This window comes from Erinaceus europaeus, chromosome 3, assembly GCF_950295315.1.
Source record: "Erinaceus europaeus chromosome 3, mEriEur2.1, whole genome shotgun sequence".
NCBI lineage: Eukaryota > Metazoa > Chordata > Mammalia > Eulipotyphla > Erinaceidae > Erinaceus > Erinaceus europaeus.
The window spans coordinates 185,618,194-185,634,340 of record NC_080164.1 but is presented as its reverse complement, the minus strand read 5'-3'; the positions used below and the strand labels follow the sequence as shown (position 1 = coordinate 185,634,340).

The window sequence follows — 16,147 nt, the reverse complement described above, 5'->3', positions numbered from 1 at the left end:
GGGTTCTGATGGTCTCTGTGGGTTGGGGTGGGCTCTGATGGGCTCTTTGGGTAGGAGTGCGCTCTGATGGTCTCTGTGGGTAGGGGTGGGCTGTAATGGGCTCTGTGGGTAGGGTGGGCTCTGATGGGCTCTGTGGATAGGGGTGGCTCTGATGACCTCTGTGGGTAGGGTGGGCTCTGATGGGCTCTGTGGGCTGGGGTGGGCTCTGATGGGCTCTGTGTGTAGGGGTGGGCTCTGATGGGCTCTATGTGTAGGGGTGGGCTCTGATGGGCTCTGTGGGTAGGGTGGGCTCTGATGGGCTGCGTGGGTTGGGGTGGGCTCTGATGGGCTCTGTGGGTAGGGTTGGGCTCTGATTGGTGGGGGTGGGCTCTGATGGGCTCTTTGGATAGGGTGAGCTCTGATTGGCTCTGTTGGTTGGAGTGGGCTCTGATGGGCTCTGTGGTAGGGTGAGCTCTGATGGGCTGTGTGGGTTTGGTGGGCTCTGATGGGCTCTGTGGATAGGGGTGAGCTCTGATGGGCTTTGTGGGTAGGGATGAGCTCTAATGGGCTCATGTTGGTAGGGTGGGCTCTGATGGGTTCTGTGGGCTGGACTCTGATGGTCACTGTGAGTAGGGGTGGGCTCTGATTGACTCTATGTGTAGGGTTTGGCTCTGAGGGCTCTGTGGATAGAGGTGGGCTCTGATGGGCTCTGTGGGTAGTGTGGGCTTGATCGGCTCTGTGGGGAGTGGGTGGGCCTGATGGGCTCTGTTGGTAGGGTGGGCTCTGATAGGCTCTGTGGGTAGTGGGTGGACCTGATGGGCTCTGTGGGTAGGGGGTGGGCCTTATGGTCTCTGTGGGTAATGGGTGGGCTCTTATGGGCTCTGTGGGTATGGGTGGGCTCTGATGGGCTCTGTGGGTAGGGTGGGCTCTGATGGGCTCTGTGGGTAGGGTGGGTTCTGATGGGCTCTGTGGGTTGGGGTGGGCTCTGATTGGCTCTGTGTGTAGGGGTGGGCTCTAATGGGCTCTGTGGGTAGGGTGGGCTCTGATGGGCTGTGTGGGTTTGGGTGGGCTAGGATGGGCTCTTTGGGTAGGGTGGGTTCTGATGGGCTCTGTGGTTGGGGTGGGCTCTGATGGGCTCTGTGGATAGGGGTGGGCTCTGATGGGCTCTGTGGGTGGGGGTGGGCTCTGATGGGCTCTTTGGGTACGGAGGGCTCTGATGGGCTATGTTGGTTGGGGTGGGCTCTGATGGCTCTGTGGATAGGGGTGGGCTATGATGGGCTCTGTGGGTATGGCGAGCTCTGATGGGCTCTGTGGTTGGGGTGGGCTCTGATGGGCTCTGTGGGTAGGGTGGGTTCTGATGGGCCTTGTGGGTATGGGGTGGGCTCTGATGGTCTCTATGGGTAGGGGTGGGCTCTGATGGGCTCTGTGGGTAGGGGTGGGCTCTGATGGGCTCTGTAGGTAGGGCTGGGCTCTGATGGTCTCTGTGCGTAGGGTGGGCTCTTATGGGCTCTGTAGGTAGGATGGGCTCTGATGGGTTCTGTGGGTAGGGTGGGCTCTGATGGACTCTGTGGGTAGGGGTTGGCTCTGATGGGCACTGTGGGTAGGGTGGGCTCTGATGGGCTTTGTGGGTAGGGTTGGCTCTAATGAGCTCTGTGGGTAGGGGTGGGCTCTGACGGGCTCAGTGGGTAGGGTGGGCTCTCATGGTCTCTGTGCATAGGGTGGGTTCTGATGGGCTCTGTGGGTAGGGGTTGGGCTCTTTAGGTCTCTGTGGGTAGGGGTGGGCTCTGATGGGCTCTGTGGGTAGGGGTGGGCTCTGATGGGCTCTGTGGATAGGGGTGGGCTCTGATGACCTCTGTTGGTAGGGATGGGCTCTGATGGACTCTGTGGGTAGGGTGAGCCTGATGGGCTCTGTGGGTAGTGGGTGGGCCTTATGGTCTCTGTGGGTAGTAGGTGGGCTCTTATGGGCTCTGTGGGTAGTGGGTGGGCCTGATGGGCTCTCTGGGTAGGGGGTGGGCCTTATGGTCTCTGTGGGTAGTGGGTGGGCTCTTATGGGCTCTGTGGGTAGTGGGTGGGCTCTTATGGGCTCTGTGGGTAGTGATGGGCTCTGATGGGCTCTGTGGGTAGGGGTGGGCTCTGATGGGCTCTGTGGATAGGGGTGGGCTCTGATGACCTCTGTGGGTTGGGATGGGCTCTGATGGACTCTGTGGGTAGGGTGGGCTCTGATGGGCTCTTTGGGTAGGGTGGGCTCTGATGGGCTCTGTGGGTAGGGTGGGTTCTGATGGGCCTTTTGCGTATGGGGTGGGCTCTGATGGTCTCTATGGGTAGGGGTGGGCTCTGATGGGCTCTGTGGGTTGGGGTGGGCTCTGATGGGATCTGTAGGTAGGGCTGGGCTCTGATGGTCTCTGTGCGTAGGGTGGGCTCTTATGGGCTCTGTAGGTTGGGTGGGCTCTGATGGGCTCTGTTGGTAGGGTGGGCTCTGATGGGCTCTGTGGGTAGGGTGGGCTCTGATGGTCTCTGTGGGTAGGGTGGGCTCTGATGGGCTCTGTGGGTATGGGTGGGCTCTGATGTTCTCTGTTGGTAGGGGTGGGCTCTGATGGGCTCTGTGGATAGGGGTGGGCTCTGATGACCTCTGTGGGTAGTTATGGGCTCTGATGGACTCTGTGGGTAGGGTGGGCTCTGATGTGCTCTGTGGGCTGGTGTGGGCTCTGATGGGCTCTGTGGGTAGGGTGGCCTCTGATGGGCTCTGTGGTTAGGGTGGACTTTGATGGGCTCTGTGGATAGGGGTGGGCTCTGATGACCTCTGTGGGTAGGGATGGGCTCTGATGGACTCTATGGGTAGGGTGGGCTCTGATGGGCTTTTTGGGCTGTGGTGGGCTCTGATTGGCTATGTGTCTAGGGGTGGGCTCTGATGGGCTCTGTGGGTAGGGTGGGCTCTGATGGGCTGTGTGGGTTGGGTTGGCTCTGATGGGCTCTGTATGTGGGGGTGGGCTCTGATGGGCTCTTTGGGTAGGGTGGGCTCTGATGGGCTCTGTTGGTTGGGGTGGGCTCTGATGGGCTCTGTGGATAGGGGTGGGTTCTGATGGGCTTTTTGTGTGGGGGTGGGCTCTGATGGGCTCTTTGTGTAGGGTGCTCTCTGATGGGCTATGTTGGTTGTGGTGGGCTCTGATGGGCTTGTGGATAGGGGTGTGCTCTGATGGGCTCTGTGGGTAGTGGGTGGGCTCTGATGGGCTCTGTGTGTAGGGTGGGCTCTGATGGGCTCTGTGGGTAGGGTGGGCTCTGATGGGCCATATGGGTAGGGGTGGGCTCTGATGGGCTCTATGTGTAGGGCTGGGCTTTGATGGGCTCTGTGGGTAGGGGTGGACTCTGATGGGCTCTGTGGGTAGGGTGGGCTTTGATGGGCTCTGTTGGTTGTGGTGTGCTCTGATGGGCTCTGTGGATAGGGGTGGGCTCTGATGGGCTCTGTGGGTAGGGGGTGGGCTCTGATGGGTTCTGTGGGTAGGTGTGGGCTCTGATGGCCTCTGTGGGTAGGGGTAGGCTCTGATTGGCTCTGTTGGTTGGGGTGGGCTCTGATGGTCTCTGTGGGTAGGGGTGGGCTCTGATGGGCTCTGTGTGTAGGGGTGCGCTCGGATGGGCTCTGTGGGTAGGTGTGGGCTCTGATGTGCTCTGTGGGTAGGGTCGGCTCTGATGGGCTCTGTTGGTTGGGATTGGCTCTGATGCGCTCTGTATGTAGTGGTAGGTTCTGATGGGCTCTGTGGGTAGGGTGGGTTCTGATGGCCTTGTGGGTATGAGGTGGGCTCTGATGGTCTCTGTGGGTAGGGGTGGGCTCTGATGGGCTCTGTGGGTAGGGATGGTCTCTGATGCACTCTGTGGGTAGGGTGGGCTCTGATGGGCTCTGTGGATAGGTGTGTGCTCTGATGACCTCTGTGGGTAGGGATGTGCTCTGATGGGCTCTGTGGGTAGGGGTGGGCTCTGATTGGCTCTGTGTGTAGTGGTGGGCTCTGATGGGCTCTGTGGGTAGGGTGGGCTCTGATGTGCTCTGTGGTTTGTGGTGGGCTTTGTTCGGCTCTGTGGGTAGGGGTGGGCTCTGATGGGCTCTTCGGGTAAGGGTGGACTCTGATGGGCTCTGTGGATAGAGGTGTGCTCTGTGGGCTCTCTGGTTATGGGTGGGCTCTGATGGGCTCTGTGGGTAGGGTGGGCTCTTATGGGCTCTGTTGGTTGGGGTGGCCTTTGTTGGGCTCTGTGGATAGTGGTGGGTTGTGATGGGCTCTGTGGGTAGGCTGAGCTCTGATGGGCTTTGTGGGTAGTGGGTGGGCTCTGATGGGCTCTGTTGGTTGGAGTGGGCTCTGATGGTCTCTGTGGGTAGGGTGGGCTCTGATGGGCTCTGTGGGTAGGGGTGGGCTCTGATGGGCTCTGTGAGTTGGGGTGGGCTCTGATGGGCTGTGTGGGTACGGTGGGCTCTGATGGGCTCTGTGGGTAGTGGGTGGGCCTGATGGGCTCTGTGGGTAGGGGGTTGGCCTGATGGTCTCTGTGGGTAGGGTGTGGGCTCTGATGGGCTCTGTTGGTATGGTGGGCTCTGATGGGTTCTGTGGGTAGGGGGTGGGCCTGATGGTCTCTGTGGGTAGGGTGTGGGCTCTGATGGGCTCTGTGGGTAGTGTGGGTTCTGATGGGCTCTGTGGGTAGGTGGCGGTTTCTGATGTTTCTATTGGTAGTGGGTGTGCCTGATGGTCTCTGTGGGTAGGGTGTGCTTTGATGGGCTCTGTGGGGTGGGCTCTGATGGGCTCTGTGGTTAGTGGTGGGCTCTGATGGGTTCTGTGTGTATGGTGAGCTCTGATGGGCTCTGTTGGTAGTGGATTGGCTCTGATGGCTCTGTGTGTAGTGTGTGGGCTCTGATGGGCTCTGTGAGTAGGTGTTGGCTCTGATGGGCTCTGTGTGTAGGGGTGGGCTCTGATGGGTTCTGTGGGTAGGCCTGGCTCTGATGGGTTCTGTGGGTAGGGTGGGCTCTGATGGGCTCTGTGGGTAGGCGTGGGTTCTGATGGGCTCTGTTGGTTGGGGTGGGCTCTGATGGGCTCTCTAGGTAGGGGTTGGGCTCTGATGGTCTCTGTGGGTAGGGGTGGGCTCTGATGGGCTCTGAGGGTAGGGTGGGCTCTGATGGGCTCTATGAGTAGGGCTGGGCTTTGATGGGCTCTGTGGGTAGGGGTGGACTCTGATGGTCTCTGTGGGTAGGGTGGGCTCTGATGGGCTCTGTTGGTTGGCGTGGGCTCTGATGAGCTCTGTGGATAGGGGTGTGCTCTGATGGGCTCTGTGGTAGGGGTGTGCTCTGATGGGCTCTGTGGGTAGGTGTGGGCTCTGATGGGCTCTGTTGGTAGTGGTGGGCTCTGATGGGCTCTGTTGTTTGGAGTGGGCTCTGATGGGCTCTGTGGGTAGGGTGAGCTCTGATGGGCTCTGTGGGTAGGGTGAGCTCTGATGGGCTCTGTGGGTAGTGGGTGGGCCTGATGGCCTCTATTGGTTGGTTGGGCTCTGATGGGCTCTGTGGGTAGGGTGGGTTCTGATGGGCTCTGTGGGTAGGGTGGGCTCTGATGGGCTCTGTTGGTTGAGGTGGACTCTGATGGGCTCTGTGGGTAGGGGTGCGCTCTGATGGGCTCTGTGGGTAGGGTCAGCTCTGATGTGCTCTGTTGGTTGGCGTGGGCTCTGATGGTCTCTGTGGGTAGGGTGGGCTCTGATGGGTTCTGTGGGTAGGGGGTGGGCCTGATGGTCTCTGTGGGTAGGGTGTGGGCTCTGATGGGCTCTGTGGGTAGTGTGGGTTCTGATGGGCTCTGTGGGTAGGTGGCGGTTTCTGATGTTTCTATTGGTAGTGGGTGTGCCTGATGGTCTCTGTGGGTAGGGTGTGCTTTGATGGGCTCTGTGGGGTGGGCTCTGATGGGCTCTGTGGTTAGTGGTGGGCTCTGATGGGTTCTGTGTGTATGGTGAGCTCTGATGGCTCTGTTGGTAGTGGATTGGCTCTGATGGCTCTGTGTGTAGTGTGTGGGCTCTGATGGGCTCTGTGAGTAGGTGTTGGCTCTGATGGGCTCTGTGTGTAGGGGTGGGCTCTGATGGGTTCTGTGGGTAGGCCTGGCTCTGATGGGTTCTGTGGGTAGGGTGGGCTCTGATGGGCTCTGTGGGTAGGCGTGGGTTCTGATGGGCTCTGTTGGTTGGGGTGGGCTCTGATGGGCTCTCTAGGTAGGGGTTGGGCTCTGATGGTCTCTGTGGGTAGGGGTGGGCTCTGATGGGCTCTGAGGGTAGGGTGGGCTCTGATGGGCTCTATGAGTAGGGCTGGGCTTTGATGGGCTCTGTGGGTAGGGGTGGACTCTGATGGTCTCTGTGGGTAGGGTGGGCTCTGATGGGCTCTGTTGGTTGGCGTGGGCTCTGATGAGCTCTGTGGATAGGGGTGTGCTCTGATGGGCTCTGTGGTAGGGGTGTGCTCTGATGGGCTCTGTGGGTAGGTGTGGGCTCTGATGGGCTCTGTTGGTAGTGGTGGGCTCTGATGGGCTCTGTTGTTTGGAGTGGGCTCTGATGGGCTCTGTGGGTAGGGTGAGCTCTGATGGGCTCTGTGGGTAGGGTGAGCTCTGATGGGCTCTGTGGGTAGTGGGTGGGCCTGATGGCCTCTATTGGTTGGTTGGGCTCTGATGGGCTCTGTGGGTAGGGTGGGTTCTGATGGGCTCTGTGGGTAGGGTGGGCTCTGATGGGCTCTGTTGGTTGAGGTGGACTCTGATGGGCTCTGTGGGTAGGGGTGCGCTCTGATGGGCTCTGTGGGTAGGGTCAGCTCTGATGTGCTCTGTTGGTTGGCGTGGGCTCTGATGGTCTCTGTGGGTAGGGTGGGCTCTGATGGTCTCTGTGGGTAGGGTGGGCTCTGATGGTCTCTGTGGGTAGGGTGGGCTCTGATGGGCTCTGTGGGTAGTGTGGGTTCTGATGGGCTCTGTGGGTAGGTGGCGGTTTCTGATGTTTCTATTGGTAGTGGGTGTGCCTGATGGTCTCTGTGGGTAGGGTGTGCTTTGATGGGCTCTGTGGGGTGGGCTCTGATGGGCTCTGTGGTTAGTGGTGGGCTCTGATGGGTTCTGTGTGTATGGTGAGCTCTGATGGGCTCTGTTGGTAGTGGATTGGCTCTGATGGCTCTGTGTGTAGTGTGTGGGCTCTGATGGGCTCTGTGAGTAGGTGTTGGCTCTGATGGGCTCTGTGTGTAGGGGTGGGCTCTGATGGGTTCTGTGGGTAGGCCTGGCTCTGATGGGTTCTGTGGGTAGGGTGGGCTCTGATGGGCTCTGTGGGTAGGCGTGGGTTCTGATGGGCTCTGTTGGTTGGGGTGGGCTCTGATGGGCTCTCTGGGTAGGGGTTGGGCTCTGATGGTCTCTGTGGGTAGGGGTGGGCTCTGATGGGCTCTGAGGGTAGGGTGGGCTCTGATGGGCTCTATGAGTAGGGCTGGGCTTTGATGGGCTCTGTGGGTAGGGTTGGACTCTGATGGTCTCTGTGGGTAGGGTGGGCTCTGATGGGCTCTGTTGGTTGGCGTGGGCTCTGATGAGCTCTGTGGATAGGGGTGTGCTCTGATGGGCTCTGTGGTAGGGGTGTGCTCTGATGGGCTCTGTGGGTAGGTGTGGGCTCTGATGGGCTCTGTTGGTAGTGGTGGGCTCTGATGGGCTCTGTTGTTTGGAGTGGGCTCTGATGGGCTCTGTGGGTAGGGTGAGCTCTGATGGGCTCTGTGGGTAGGGTGAGCTCTGATGGGCTCTGTGGGTAGGGTGAGCTCTGATGGGCTCTGTGGGTAGTGGGTGGGCCTGATGGCCTCTATTGGTTGGTTGGGCTCTGATGGGCTCTGTGGGTAGGGTGGGTTCTGATGGGCTCTGTGGGTAGGGTGGGCTCTGATGGGCTCTGTTGGTTGAGGTGGACTCTGATGGGCTCTGTGGGTAGGGGTGCGCTCTGATGGGCTCTGTGGGTAGGGTCAGCTCTGATGTGCTCTGTTGGTTGGCGTGGGCTCTGATGGTCTCTGTGGGTAGGGTGGGCTCTGATGGTCTCTGTGGGTAGGGATGGGCTCTGATGGGCTGTGTGGGTAGGGTGGGCTCTGATGGGCTCTGTGGGTAGGGTGGGCTCTGATGGGCTCTGTGGGTTGGGGTGGGCTCTGATGGGCTCTGTGGGTTGGGGTGGGCTCTGATTGGCTCTGTATGTAGGGGTGGACTCTGATGGGCTCTGTGGGTAGGGTTGGCTCTGATGGGCTCTGTGGTTTGTGGTGGGCTTTGTTCAGCTCTGTGGGTAGGGGTGGGCTCTGATGGGCTCTGCGGGTAAGGGTGGGCTCTGATGGGCTCTGTGGATAGAGGTGGGCTCTGATGGGCTCTGTGAGTAGGGTGGGCTCTTATGGGCTCTGTTGGTTGGGGTGGCCTTTGATGGGCTCTGTGGATAGGGGTGGGTTGTGATGGGCTTGTGGGTAGGGTGAGCTTTGATGGGCTCTGTGGGTAGTGGGTGGGCTCTGATGGGCTCTGTTGGTTGGGGTGGACTCTGATGGGCTCTGTGGGTAGGGGTGAGCTCTGATGGGCTCTGTGGGTAGGGTCGGCTCTGATGGGCTCTGTTGTTTGGGGTGGGCTCTGATGGGCTCTGTATGTAGTGGTGGGCTTGATGGACTCTGTGGGTAGGGTGGGTTCTGATGGGCCTTGTCGGTATGGGGTGGGCTCTATGGTCTCTGTGGGTAGTGGTGGGCTCTGATGGGGTCTGTGGGTAGGGTGGGCTCTGATGGGCTCTGTGGATAGGGGTGGGCTCTGTTGACCTCTGTGGGTAGGGTGGGCTCTGATGGGCTCTGTGGGTAGGGTGGGCTCTGATGGACTGTGTGGTTGGGGTGGGCTCTGATGGGCTCTGTGGATAGGTGTGGGCTCTGATGGGCTCTGTCGGTAGGGGTGGGCTCTGATGGGCTCTGTTGGTTGGGGTGTGCTCTGATGGGCTCTGTGGATAGGGGTGGGCTCTGATGGGCTCTGTGGGTATGGTGAGCTCTGATGGACTCTGTGGGTAGTGGGTTGGATCTGATGGGCTCTGTCAGTAGTGGGTGGGCTCTGATGGGCTCTGTGCGTAGGGGTGGGCTCTGATGGTCTCTGTGGGTGGGGTGGGCTCTGATGAGCTCTGTGGGTAGTGATGGGCTCTGATGGGCTCTGTGGTTAGGTGTGGGCTCTGATGGGCTCTGTGGGTAGTGGGTGGGCCTGATGGGTTCTGTGCGTAGCGGTGGGTTCTGATGGGCTCTGTTGGTAGTGGGTGGGCCTGATGGGGTCTGTGAGTAGGGATGGGCTCTAATGTGCTCTGTGGGTAGGGGTGGGCCTGATGGGCTCTGTGGGTAGAGGTGGGCTTGATGGGCTCTATGGGTAGGGTGAGCTCTGATGATTCTGTGGATAGTGGTGGGCTCTCATGGGCTCTGTGGGTAGGGGGTAGGCCTGATGGTCTCTGTTGGTAGGGTGGGTTCTGATGGGCTCTGTTGGTAGGGTGGGGTCTGATGGGCTCTGTGGTAGGGGTGGGCCTGATGTTCTCTGTTGGTAGTGTGGGCTCTGATGGGCTCTGTGTTTAAGGTGTGGGCTCTGATGGGATATGTGGGTAGGAGTTGCTCTGATGGGCTCTGTGTGGATGTTGGGCTTTCATGGGATCTTGGGACCTCTAGGTAGGGTCAGAGATTAGGAGGCAGAGTGTGAGAGACCTCTGAACCCAGGATCCTCCTGTGCAGTGATGGCTGGTTAAACCCAGGGCACACCCCAGGCAAAGCCACACACTCTACAGAAAGCTGTTTGCTGCCCTCAACACTTTTTAAAAAATCTTCTTATCAAGAGAAAGCAGAGAGAAACCACAGCATGACTGCCTGTGGCTGCAGGGCACACTCAGGGCTCTCACACACTTGTTCACAAGTCTACCCCCAAGCTGTGTGCCCCTGAGGTACCTGTGTAACCCCTGCGCTCTGTCAAGAACCAGATCTCATTCAGTTTTCGGGAAAATTAACATGCTGACTTGTGTAAAGCTTGTGGAAGAACTCTGGGCATAAGGACAGTGCTGACTGTGCTTGGTGCTGACATTACCTGAATAAAAGTAAATAGTTAAATCACATTTCTTTATCCTTTCAGCACCATGCTTTTAAGATTTAACACTGCACAGAGTATTCCACACATTGTTTACACCTTTACTGAAATACACTTGCTAAGAAAGTGAGTGCTAAGAGGGTCTGAGGCCCTGGAGAAAGCACAGTGGCAGAGCACAGAGCCTCAGGACCTGGGTTTGATCCCTGGCATTGCATTTGCCACAAGGGAGCTGGGATCTTCTGTGTGTCATAAGCATAAAAAATAAGTAAATCTTCAACAACAAAATGGCCCTGGGCTTGGAACATGCCCTCACCAAGACATGGTGCTACACGACCTGGGCTAGTTCCTTGTCAGGGTCTCCTTCCCTGTTTGAGGCTTGAACGGGGCCAGCCCCCGATGCTCTTTGTGGCTGCAGGTCAGAGGCAATGGCTGAGCTCAGACACACAGGCTGAAGCTGGTCCTACTGTCTGTTTCTGGTAAGCAGAGCCCTGGCCAGAGTGCTAGGCTGCACTGTGCTTTCTGCGGAGGCTCCACTGCTACGTGTGGTGGGTAGTTGTGTCCACAGCTCGCTTGATAACAGGCAGCAGGTGCAACTTGCCAGACAGTGGCCAAGAAGGACTTCATCTCAGGAATGCAAGGTTGGCTTAACACGAAAACTCAGTGAGAAAGGTCTGCACAGTAACAAGCTGGAGAGAGAGGAGACACAGGTTAGTCTCACAGCTACAAAAGATTTTACAAAGCCCATTTACTATTGACAGCAAGAACTCTCAAAGCCAAAAATAGATTTCAACCAGACCAAAAAATCATGTATAAAAAGACTACTGCTCCCATCTGCAAGGGGGGAAACTTTGCAAGTGATGAACAGTGCTGCAGGTGTGTGTCTCTTCCTCCCTTCTGAATGTATCAGTCTCTCTCCTAATAAAGAAACAAATAAGCCTCCTGCTTCCATTCTGCCAAAGGTCCTCTCTAGAACTCCACCGAACAGGCCCAGCCAGGCAACCCACGAGCAAGGACTCAAAGTGGTGGGTGGAGAAGCTGCAAAGCTGCTCTTACTAACTTCTGATGGCTGTCAGTGTGGAAGCTGCTGAGGAACCTACAAAAACAGTTGCTAGAAGTAGATCTGGTGGTCCGGCAGGTGGCACAGTAGATAAAGCACTGGACTCTTAAGCATGAGGTCCCAAGTTCAGTCCCCAGCAGCAATGTACCAGAATGATGTCTGGTGTTTTCTCTCTTTCTCTCCCCCCCACACATAAATTTTTTAAAAGAATTTATTTATTTATTCATAAGAAAGATAGAAGGAGAGAAAGAACCAGACATCACTCTGGTACATGTGCTGCCAGGGATCAAACTCTCATGGCTGAGAATCCAATGCTTTATCTACTGTGCCACCTCCTGGACCACAATACATAAAATCTTAAAAAAAAAAAAAAAGTAGATGTGGGGAGGTTTATAGGGTTAAAAAGAATTTCAAAATCAATTGTACGCCCATGTTATTAGTGCAAATCAATTGTACGCCCATGTTATTAGTGCAAATCAATTGTACGCCCATGTTATTAGTGCAAATCAATTGTACGCCCATGTTATTAGTGCTGCTTATTTTTGCCAGCAGGGTTATTGCTGGGGGTCTTGGTACCTACATGACTCCACCAGTCCCAGTGGCCACTTTTTTTTCTTTTCTTTGATAGAGGGTGAGAGAGAGAGAGAGAAGGGGAGACACATGCAGCACTGCTTTACTGCTCCTGAAGCTTTCCCTGTGCTGGTGGGGATTGAGGGCTTGAACTCATGGTATTGTTCATGGTAATATGTGCATTCTACTGGCTGAGTCCTCATATATCCCTGGACCAATGCATTTAGACAATCCATTTTAAAAACCATTTAAAATATTTTTATTTATTCATTTATTTTGGATAAAGATGTAGAAATTGAGACAGAAGGGATTTTGGATAAAGACAGAGAAATTGAGAGAAGGGATGGGGGAGAAAGACACCTGCAGCCCGGCTCCACCGGTGGGGGAGCAGAGCCTGAACCCTAGCCCTTGTGAACTGTGATGTGTGCGCTCAACCAGGCGCACTACCACCCGGCCCCCACGATTCATTGTTTTTTGGTTTTTCTTCATCAAAACTGGGGCTACACATTGAGTTGAATTTTCTAGATAGCAAGAGGCAGAGGGAAAGACAGAAAGCTATCGCCTGAAGGCACCGCGTCCCCCCCACGCCGCATCTCCCTGGAAACCGAGTGGGCCCGGCCTCCTCGCTGAGAGCAGAAGGCCCGGTTCCTAAAACCCACAGTCAAGCGGGACCCCCAAACCACAGCTCTTAAATCTGCAGGCTTCCGGCCCTCGGCCACACGTCCCCCACCTCCGGGGGCTTCCCGGCCCGCACCCGCGCCCCCACCCCCCGGGACCCCGCACACCACGACTCCCCGCTGCGGGGGACCCCGCCCCGCACACGTCTCCTCAACCCGGGGACCCCGCTCCACGTGTCCTCACCCTGGGGACCCCCGCCCCAGCACACGTCTTCTCGTCCCGGGGACCACCGCCCCGCACACGGCCCCTCAACCCGGGAACCCCCGCCCCGCACACGTCTCCTCACCCTGGGGACCCCCGCCCCGCACACGTCTCCTCACCCTGGGGACCCCCGCCCCAGCACACGTCTCCCCGCCCCGGGGACCCCCGCCCCGCACACGTCTCCTCACCCTGGGGACCCCCCGCCCCGCACACGTCTCCTCACCCTGGGGACCCCCGCCCCGCACACGTCTCCTCACCCTGGGGACCCCCGCCCCAGCACACGTCTCCCCGCCCCCGGGACCCCCGCCCCGCACACGGCTCCTCAACCCGGGAACCCCCGCCCCGCACACGTCTCCTCGCCCCGGGGACCCCCGCCCCGCACACGTCTCCTCGCCCCGGGGACCCCCGCCCCGCACACGTCTCCTCGCCCCGGGGACCCCCGCCCCAGCACACGTCTCCCCGCCCCCGGGACCCCCGCCCCGCACACGGCTCCCCGCCCCCGGGACCCCCGCCCCGCACACGTCTCCCCGCCCCCGGGACCCTCGCTCTGGACACACGTCTCCCCCCCAACCACGCGGCGACCGACACCCACCTGCTCCCCAGCAGCCTCCCCGGCCCGGCCGCCCTTGAGCATCGCCCGGTCGTCTCCACCGCGCCCTCCGCGCCGCCTGCGCCCCGACCCGCACCCAGAGCGCGGCGCCCCGCCTCCGCCCGCCCAGCAGACTCCCGCCCGCACCCGCCCCGCCCCTGCGCCACAGCCCACCGCCCGCCCGCGCCCCCTGCCCACCCTTCCCAGAGCCCCGGGCCCGGCCCACCCTTCCTGGCCTCCCAGCGCCCCCGGCCCACCCACCAGCCCCGCGGAGCCCCCGGCCCACCCTCTCCGCCACCCCGCCTCCCGGAGCCCCCCCCCCCCCCCCCCCCCCGGCTCACCCTCTCCCGGCCTCCAGCCCCGCGGAGCCCCCGGCCCACCCTCCCGGCCTCCCGGCCTCCAGCCTCCGCCCGGCCCCCGGCGCCCCCCGCGCCCCCGGCCCACCCTCTCCTCCCCCGGCCGCCCACCCCTTCCCGGCCTCCAGCCCCCCGGAGCCCCGGGCCCACCCTCTCCGCCCCCGGCCTCCGGCCTCCGCCCGGCCCCCCGGCGCCCCCCGCGCCCCCGGCCCACCCTCCCGGCCTCCCGGTGGGCGTGCGCGGCGCAGCCGGCGCAGATGCGCCCGGAGTGGGAGGCGCCGAGGGTGGGGCGCGGGCCGGGCGGCGCGGGGGGCCGGGGGCGGCGGCGGCCGGCGCGGGGGGCGCGGAGGCCGGGGGCGGGCGGCCGGGGGCGCCGGCCGGCGATGCGGGGCCGGGCGGGCGCGGGAGGATGAGGCGGCGGCGCCGGGGGCCGCGCGCGGAGGATGAAGTGGAGCGTCCGCGGGGCCTGCGCCGCGCTGTCCGCCTGCCTGCTGCTGGGCTGCGCGCTGGGCGCGGCGGCCGTGGGGCTGCGCTGCTTCGCGCTGGGCGCCCAGCTCCGCGGGGAGCCCTTCCGCCTGGGCGCGGCGGCCGGCGCCTTCTACTCGGGGCTGCTGCTGGCCGCGGGGCTGGCGCTGCTGGGCGGCGCGCGGTGCTGCGGGCGGGGGCCGGGGGGCGCCGGGGCGCGGGGGGCGCGGGGGGCGCCGGGCGCCGAGGAGCCCGGGGCGCGGGGGGCGCGGGGGGCGCGGGCGCGGGCGCGGGGGCGGGGGCGGCGCGCCCCCCGCGCCCCCCGCGCGCACAACCTGCTGCTGCTCGGCGCGCTGGTCTTCATGCTCGGGGTGTTGAGCGCCTTCGCGGGCGCCGTGATCGACGGCGACACGGTGTCCCTGGCCGAGCGCAAGTACTCGCACTTCTGCCGGCCCGGCGTCCCCGGGCCCCCGCGGCCCCGCGCCTCGGCCGCGCAGTGCCGCCGCCTGCGGGACTACCAGCGCGGCCTGGTGCTGTCCACCGTGCTCAACGCGCTCGAGTGCCTGCTCGGCCTGCTGGGCCTGCTGCTGGCCAAGAACTGCCGCGCCGCCCGCCGGCCCCGCGTCTGGGCCCGCGCCCCGGGGCCCCGCCAGCCGCCCGCCTTCCGGGCCCGCCGGGGGCGGCGGGGGCGGCGGGGGCGCGGGCTGCAGCCGCGGCCGAGCGAGGCTTCCATCCTGGCGGCCGAAGACTCGGACCCCGCGCCCGGGGACTGCGGGGCGGCCTGCGGCGGCGCCGTGTCCTTCATCAGCGTGGGCGCGGGCCCCGGGGGCGCCGCGGCGGGCGTGGAGGTGAGCTGCGCCGGGCACCCGTCGGTGGAGCTTCCTGGCTACGCGCCCTCGGACCCCGAGCTGGATGCCTCCTACCCCTACTGCTGCCGGGCGCGGGGGCGCTGAGCCGGGGTCCCGGGGGACAGAGGCCGAGCCAAGGGACCGCGGGGCCCGGGGGACAGAGGCCGAGCGGCGCCCCGACCGCGGGGCCCGGGGGACAGAGGCTGGGCCACAGCCTCACCGAGACCAGGGGACACAAGTCAAGCTTCGCCCCGATGAGGACCGCAGGACACAAGCCGCTCAGCGCCCCAACCGTGGGAACCAGGGGACACGCACTGAGCCCTGGGACTTCGGGGACCGGGGGACACACTCCCAGCCACGTCCCGATGGGCACCCTGGACCCGCCCCCCGACACCCCCCCGCTGAAGTTTACACGTGATGGGCGTCTGGCCCCCCCGTTCCTGGGTGAGCGGGACCCGGAGGCGCCCAGGACAGGGACAGGACACCCCACAGCGACACTTTGTACCCGGATGTGCCTGCTTTGGTGGATACTTTCTTACTTTACTGTAAAGCTCTCCACAAACAGTGAAAGTGTTTGGTAAACTCAATGCGATTTAAAATGGGTGAGTCCTGTTATTGAGTCGGTTGTGTGCTCTGCATCAGCTGGTCGGGTGTGGGTAGAGTTGGACATAGCTGGGTCTGTGTGGATGCTGGGCTGGGCTCCTGCCCCCTCCCCTTCTTGTTCGTCTCCCCATCTCCTCCTCTCTGTGCTCCTGCCTCTTGCCCTCCCTGCGTTTTCATGAGCTGAGCTTTTTGAAGCACATGAATGAACCAGTCCTGTTTTGGGAAATCCCACTCACCATCTTTCCTGGCAAAGATGATGTCTCTTGATTAATCCTGGATATGACAACATTTCGTTTTAAAATATACCCCTTCAATAGCCTTAACTGATGTGAAGGTTGTGTTTTTGAGTCATTTCAGATAGTGTGAGCTGCCTCCTGGGGGTGGGGAGAATGGTGCTGGGAGCAGGGCTCAAGCCTTCTGGCTCCCGTGCCCTGCAGCAAGCAGAGCCTGCCCCCAGAGGCACCCCCAGGAGGCTCACAGCCAGGCTCTGCGGTGGGGCTCCCAGGGGCAGCAGGGGGAGGGGCGGTCTTCCAACTGCCTTCACAGCTGCAGCCCACCGCCAGACCTGGCTGACCACCTGCTCCAGCAGAGGCCCACGTCCAGGCAGAGTGAGGCCTGGCCACTGCAGGGGGGTCCTGTGGGCTGCACTGGGGACTTCGTCCTCTCCCTGCTCAGCCCCTCACAGCAGCTCCTCCTCGGTCCTTGGCCTGGTCCAGATCAGGCCTCTGCCTGGCCAGACC

General features: G+C 61.4%; 2 protein-coding genes across 2 annotated transcripts in view; both read left to right on the top strand.

Annotated features, from left to right (window-relative positions):
- The window catches only part of LOC132537608 (basic proline-rich protein-like), a 37,603-nt gene extending 23,699 nt beyond the window's left edge, over positions 1-13,904 (top strand). The window contains exon 5 of the mRNA XM_060188483.1: positions 12,368-13,904. Within this exon, the coding sequence (XP_060044466.1) occupies positions 12,368-13,904 (1,537 nt within the window). The remainder of the gene's footprint in view (positions 1-12,367) is intronic.
- On the top strand, positions 13,794-15,728 carry TMEM271 (transmembrane protein 271). The gene has a single exon (XM_060188409.1). It carries the CDS (start codon positions 13,935-13,937, stop codon positions 14,907-14,909), a length of 975 nt encoding a protein of 324 aa, XP_060044392.1. The 5' UTR covers positions 13,794-13,934; the 3' UTR covers positions 14,910-15,728.
- The last annotated feature ends 419 nt before the right edge of the window (positions 15,729-16,147 follow it).

What these genes read in the sequence shown, in the direction of transcription:
- TMEM271 (XM_060188409.1), top strand. Translation starts at nt 13,935, where the DNA reads ATGAAGTGGAGCGTCCGCGGGGCCTGCGCCGCGCTGTCCGCCTGCCTG.